Source organism: Hyaena hyaena, unplaced genomic scaffold (assembly GCF_003009895.1).
Source record: "Hyaena hyaena isolate Hyena2069 unplaced genomic scaffold, ASM300989v1 scaffold_898, whole genome shotgun sequence".
NCBI classification, from domain to species: domain Eukaryota; kingdom Metazoa; phylum Chordata; class Mammalia; order Carnivora; family Hyaenidae; genus Hyaena; species Hyaena hyaena.
Window position 1 is genome coordinate 1,570 of NW_024081533.1, and position 7,140 is coordinate 8,709.

The window sequence follows — 7,140 nt, forward strand, 5'->3', positions numbered from 1 at the left end:
TTATTTCCTGCCTGCTATTCACAAGTTCTGATCTCAAGCTCCCCTTTGCAGCCACTGAGCTGTAGGTGGGTGTCAAAACTGCTTTGAGAACTTGTTTGCTGGGAAAGCACCACGGAGAAAGGAAAGAGAAGAGGCAGAAGGATCACTTCCTTGAACAGCACAGTCAAGCTGCTAGACAGAAGAGTTGCTGAGCTTGCATGACCTAAAGTTTCATTTTAACTTTTTTATGTTGGGATTTCTTGAATTTAGTTTAAAAACAAAGCAAGAAAGGGATATTGCATAATCGAAGTAAATTTCCAACTAAGAACTCTGAACTCCCTGTATAATTAGGACCCTGGTGCTCTTTGGTGTGTAAACACTGGGATCTGACCCCCATCTCCCCTGAGACCCCAGAACATTCCATTCTTCTGGTTCATAGCAGGACCCCAGAACCTCACTTCTCTGTTTCCTGGAGACTCTTTTTCTTTCTGCATCTACAGTAGAGGCATTTCTGGAGACATGTCCCTATCACATAGCTTTGTTTGGAAGCAGCTTTAGGGAGAACTTGTACAAGAGACCAAGAACTACACTTTGAGTTCCTTCCTACTTTGTTCTATACAGGACACTCATCTTATTTGACTGTTGCTAACAGCTAGCTTATTGGACTCTTACTATATGCCACTCACTCTGCAAAGTAAGTTTTCAGTGTTAGGTGGTTTACTATTCTCAATAAACTCCATTTCCACACAAGAAAAACAAAGAATAAGTAAAGATTTGAACTACAAAGAAATTAGATTACTTGTGTCTTCTTTGACATAAATACTAACTAGTAATCCTACTATCTAAATCCAGGCTTTTAACTATCATGCTGTTCTGTCTTTGCTGGGGCTGACAGTGGAAAACACTTCTCTGCAAGGTCCTGGCATCCTAACCTCTCTGGTCCCTGGTTGGATCCTTTGTAGATAATCATACATAAATTAAGTTACAGAAGAGCTTAAATATGATTTGATCATGGAATAGAAACTGTGTTACATAGGAGGTACCAATTCCCATTGTTGTACCCATGGCAGACATCAATAATCAATCATGACTTTACATTCAATAACTCAAATTAAGGCTTACTGTTTATTTGTTTTTCCAACAAACCTTTCTAGTCACCCACCATAAATCCATCGAGTTAATATATGATTGAAAACTATTTGCCATACCTGAACTTGTCAAAAACTGACACTTTATAGATGAGGACAATGAACCTCAGAGTCAAGGTTTGTTCATGGTCACATTGGACAAGTCATTAGCTAGTTATTGGTCAAATCAGGATTAGACTCTGGACATGACATTTATTTCTATTCATTTGATTAACCCTTTTTGATTCCCAAAATCTATGATTTCCACCACTATTTCTGTCATCTGTTTATTGATGCATTTTTCTATATGAAGGCTGCTCTGAGGAGAAATTAAAAATGAGGTCTTGAGGGTATTTGGTAAGACAATAACTTTATTTCCAAATTAAAAATATATGCAAATTTGACCTGTTAGCCAACACAGCCCCATAGGGTATATACATGATATACCTGGCAGGGGAACTGTCCCCAAAAGGATCAAAATCCTGCCATCTTGGAAGAACCAACAGAAAACTATAGACCATTCTCATGAACACAGATGCAAAATCCTCCACAAAATATTAGCAAATAAAATTCAACAATGTATGAAAAAAATCACACAACACAATTAGGTGGGGTTTATTCCAAGTACACAAGACTATTTCAATATTTGAAAATTAAATTTATGTATTCCATATAGCAACAGATTAAAGAAGAAAAAATCTTATAATGATATAAATATGATATGAATAAAAAGCATTTAACAAAATCCAACACCCATTCATGAAAAAACTTTCAGCAAACTAGGAATAGAAAGATTGTCCTCAGCTTAATAAAGAACATCTACAGAATACCTACAGCCATCATCATACTCACTGATGTTGAAACAATGAAATGATGTTCTTAATCATGAAAAAAATGCTTTTCTCCTAAGACTGGGAATAAGGCAAGGATATTCCCTCTAACCACTCTTATTCAATATACTGGAAGTCCTAGCTAACACAATAAAACAAGACAAGGAAATAGAAAGGTATACAAATTGAAAAGAAATTTTTAAAAATGTCTTTGTTCGTATAAGACATAATTGTCCATGTAGAAAAGGAAACACACACACACACGCACACACACACACACCTCTTGCACTGAAAAAGCAATTATAGCAAGATTGCAGGCTACCAAGTAAATATATAAAACTCAATTATTTTTCCATATGCCAACAATGAACAATTTCAATGTGAAATTACTAACATAATACTGTTCATATTGGGGCACCTGGGTGGCTTAGTCAGTTAAGCGTCCGACTTTCGCTTAGGTCATGATCTCGCGGTTCGTGGGTTCGGGCCCGCGTCGGGCTCTGTGCTGACTGCCAGCTCAGAGCCTGGAGCCTGTTTCAGTGTGACTCTCTCTCTCTCTGATCCTCCCCTGCTCACACTGTCTCTCTCTCTCTCTCTCCTAGAAATAAATAAAAACATTAAAAAAAATACTGTTCATATTAAGACCAAAATATAAAGTACATTGAAATAAATCTAGGAAAATATGTATAATATCAATATGTGGAAAGCTACAATAATTGTAATGAAAGATTAAAGAACTAAATAAACAGAGATCCCATGCTCATGGATAGGAAGAATCAATATTAAAGAAGCAAAGATAATTCAATAGAAAAGGAAATCTTTTCAGCAAATGGTTCCTGTCATTCACATGCAAAAAAAAAAATTAAAATGAGAATCTAGATACAGATCTTATAACCTTCCACAAAAAATAACTCAAAATGGATCATAGTCCTCAATGTAAAATTCAAATCTATGAAACTTCTAGAAGATAACATAGGAAAAAATTGAAATGATTTCAGATTTGGTGATAACTCCATAGACACAACACAAAAAGCCTGATCCATAAAATTAATAAATTAATAAGTAGGACTTCATTACAATGAAAAACTTCTCCTGAATGAAAGACACCATTAAGAGAAGATAAACTAGGGGAGCCTGTGTGGCTCAGTCAGTTGAGCACCCGACTTTGGCTCATGGTTTGTGGGTTCAAGCCCTGTGTCAGGCTCTGTGCCGACAGCTAGCTCAGACCCTGAAGCCTGCTTTGGATTCTGTGTCTCCCTCTCTCTCTGCTCCTCCTCCATTCATACACTGCCTTTCTCTCAAAAATAAACATTAACAAAAATTTTTTAAGAGAAGATAAACCATAGACTGTGAGAAAACCTTTGTGAAATAAACATCTGTTAAAGGACTTGTGTCCAAAATATACAAAAAAACCCTTAAAACTCAATAATGAAAAAACAAAGAACCCACTTTAAAAATAAGTGAAAGGCCTCATCAGAGACACCCACCAAAGAAAATATGCAAGTGGAAAATTGGCATATGAAAATATATTCAACATCATATGTCATTAGGAAATTGCAGATTAAGACAATAAGATACAATACCCACCCAGTAAAGTAGCTAAAATTCAAAATATGGACAATAGCAAATGCTGGCAAAGATGCAGAAAACAAATTCTCATTCTTTGCTAGTGAGAATGCACAATGGTACAGCCACTTTAGAAAACCCTTTGGCAGCTTCTTACAAGGCTCGACATAGTCTTACCATATCATCTAGCAATCACACTCCTAGATATTTACCCAAATGACTTCAAAATTTATGTCCACATAAAAGCCTGCCCAAGAATGTTTACAGCAGCTTTATTTATTATTGGCCCAAGCTGGAAGCAACCAAGATGTCCCTCAATAGATGGATGGTTAAATAAACTGATACATACATATGATAGACTATTATTCAGCAATAAAAAGAAATAAGCCATGAAAAGACACAAAGAAATCTTAAATGCCTATTTCTAGGTGAAAGCAGCCAATTTGAAAAGACCACATATTGAATGATTCCAACTGTATGACATTCTGGAAAAGCAAACATATAGATACACTATAAAGATCAGTGGTAGCCAGAGATTTGAGGGGAGGAGCACAGGGGAGTTTTAGGGCAGTGGGATTTCCACATGATACTGTAATGGCAGATACATGAGGGGAGGAGAGTGGAAGAGGTCAGTGGTTTACAAACCTGGCTCCTTCCCTCTCCACCCCTACCCCCACTGTATGTAAACAAAGGGAACTGAAGGCCTTTCTCAAACAGACCCATTCTACCTGAATAAAATATTGAGCTTCTCCTTTTGATTTCATTGGAAAGGAACTTTAGTGTCTAAATAAAATATTTTGAAACCACCACCCTTCAAGATCAGTATGTGCTGTCCAATTCTCATCTTCCATAACATAAGATTCCAGGACATTAAAACTTGAAGATTTTCCTAGATTCCACCATTCTACTAGGGTTCTATCAGGCTACCTGTGTGGAAATTCTAAAAGAGCCTGATTGGTTTAGAATGCTAAGGATCTGAGTCTGATGGAAAGTAAAGACCCATCCCAGGTTCCCTGGGCCCCAGAGAGGGCCAGAGCTTTGATTATCTTCACTCCACTATGACTTCAGCTTCCATTCTTCCTTTCCAACAGAACATTTTCCATTTCAAACGTTTCCGTTTCCATTTCCTTAACATTCTAGTGAGGTCACTTCCTATACTTTGCTTAGTACAACAATATACCCTTCCCCCTCTGCTCCACATAGTCTATTTAAATCATAGAAACTGTTCAGCTTCCTTCTTCCAGCTTTTGGAAATCACCCCCAGGATCTGGTGCCTACTAAGCATATTCAGAGTCTTACTTCATGCCCCCGCCCATACTCTCTGCTCTCTATAAAAGACAGGCAGGGTGGCCAGAGGAGCAGAGAGGCTGAAACCAACCCAGGAACTTCCATCTCACACACCCAAGCTCCTGCGCTCCCCTCTGCCATGAAGGTCTCCACAGTGCTTCTGTGCTTGCTGCTCACAGCGGCCACGTTCAGCATCCAGGTGCTTGCTCAGCCAGGTAAGGCTCTTTCTTCCCAAGGCTTACTATTTTAACTATTGTAAGTACTACCATCCCAGCATAAGTCATCCCATGTTTGCTGCATACCCTACATTACAGAGATGGAGAAGTGAAACCAACAGCGGAGATAAGAAGAGCTGTCATGCCACAATTAGCCAGAACCAGAACCAGATGCCCAGGCCACTGAGGCCAGTCCTCATGGTCCTTCCTGACACCAATTGGAGAAGAGACACTAAATGCAACCACTACCTCAATGACCCTCACATTGTTTGGGGATGTGGTATATAAGGAAGGACTATTTCTCATTGTGAATGTGAAGGACATTTCAGGCAGTAGTGGAGAGGAAAAAAAATAGTGCTTGGGGTTTCAAATTTTGGATTACAGCCAGTGTACCAGTAGCCATGTAAGAAGAATAAGGACCCACGGGCATCTCAGCATGTGACACAGGTTGACTTTAGAGCCCATGGGGACAGAAAGCTGGGAAGCAAGTTCTTAGAACTTACCTTTTTGGTGTCAGATGTTTTGGATCAGTGGATCCTCCTAATGGCACTACAGGATTAGTCTTGTCACTTGAGATTTCTCCATTCCAAATCAACAAGGAGGGGTCCCATAGTTCCAAATAGGAAACTGATTCCTGGGCACCATTTCATCTGTGGGATGTGAACTAAGGCACTAGACTTGGGAGTGTCCAGTGTTCGTTGGAACTTGTATGTTTTTTTTTGTCTTTTCCTAGCTTCTCCACCTGCGCTTGCAAATGCATGCTTATGATGCATGATAACTGTATCATTCTTTGCGAAATGTTTTTCAGGTTCGGTTTCCATCCCAATTACCTGCTGCTTCAGTGTGGTCAAAGGGAAGATCCCCATGCAGAAGCTGGAGAGCTATACAAGGATCACCAACAGCCAGTGTCCCCAGGAAGCTGTGATGTGAGTAGACTATGCCCTGGAACCCTCCACCAAAAGTTCTGTCTGAGTTACATACAAAGGAAGGAGATCAGGATACATGCCCAAAAGAGTCAGAAAAATATACCATGGAGAAACTGAGCTCATGGGAGGGAATCCATACTCGGGCCAGGTTAACCTTCAAGGAGCTTGGCCAGATTATCCAAGTTTTTGCAGCCAGGACCTTGAGGGCTTCCTCTGGGAGAAGAGCACAGTTTCCTTTTGAGGCCTTTTCCTCCCATCCTTCCCCTCCCACCTGTCCCCATCTAGTCCCCTCACCCAGAGAGAAAAAGTTGCTCAGGCTTAGGGTCCAACAGGCCACATTCCTGGACAAAACCCTCAAGGTGCTCTAGCTAACTGCCCTCTCTTCCCCCAACAGCTTCAAGACCAAAACATCAAGGGAACTCTGTGCTGACCCCAAGCAGAAGTGGGTCCAGGATTTCATGAAGCGATTGGACCAAAAGTCCCAAACCCAGAAGCCTTGAATGTTTACACCTGGACTAGAGAGACAGAGCCTGAGGAAAATCTTATTTATTTCCCCCAAACCTCCCCAAGGGCAGAGTGATGTTATTTTATTACAGTCCCAACAAGAGGCACTTTGTGTAATAATTTAAAGTACATTTTTTATGTATTATTTAATTACACTTAAGTTATTGATGTTTTGACTTTATCTGCTATAAATCCTAGTAAATGTAAAGTATAAAATCCGATGGCATGTTTTCTTTCCTGTGAACTCAGTCACGTTCATGGCAGGATGTCATTGTTCTCCCTCTGACCTGCCTGTAGTATTGTCAGGTCCTTCCATGGATCATCAGAGTGAAATAGTTCTGTATTCTTAGGAAGTCAGTGCTCCTGTATGTCAAACGTCTGCTGTGTAGTGTTGTTGATTAATGTTATTTAAAGACTATATGACATTTTCAAAGAAAAATATATAACTTTAAACTTGGTCTTTTTAAATGTTTATTTATTTATTTTTGAGGGAGAGAGAGAGAGCACAAGCAGGGGAGAAGCAGAGAGAGAGGGAGACATAGAATCTGAAGCAGGTTCTAGGCTCTGCGCTGTCAGCACAGAACCTGATGTGGGGCTCAAACTCATGAAGCATGAGATCATGACCTGAGCCAAAGTCAGACGCTCAACCAAATGAGCCACCCAGGCACCCCTAAACTACCTGGTCTTATTTCATGGGGTAACATTT

General features: G+C 39.7%; 1 protein-coding gene across 1 annotated transcript; it reads left to right on the forward strand.

Moving 5' to 3' along the window:
* Nucleotides 1-4,849: 4,849 nt before the first annotated feature.
* LOC120222690 (C-C motif chemokine 8-like) lies at nucleotides 4,850-6,650 on the forward strand. Its single transcript, XM_039220627.1, has 3 exons — nucleotides 4,850-5,004; nucleotides 5,813-5,930; nucleotides 6,325-6,650. The coding sequence occupies exons 1-3, from the start codon at nucleotides 4,929-4,931 to the stop codon at nucleotides 6,428-6,430; spliced, it is 300 nt and encodes a 99-aa protein (XP_039076558.1). The 5' UTR covers nucleotides 4,850-4,928; the 3' UTR covers nucleotides 6,431-6,650.
* The last annotated feature ends 490 nt before the right edge of the window (nucleotides 6,651-7,140 follow it).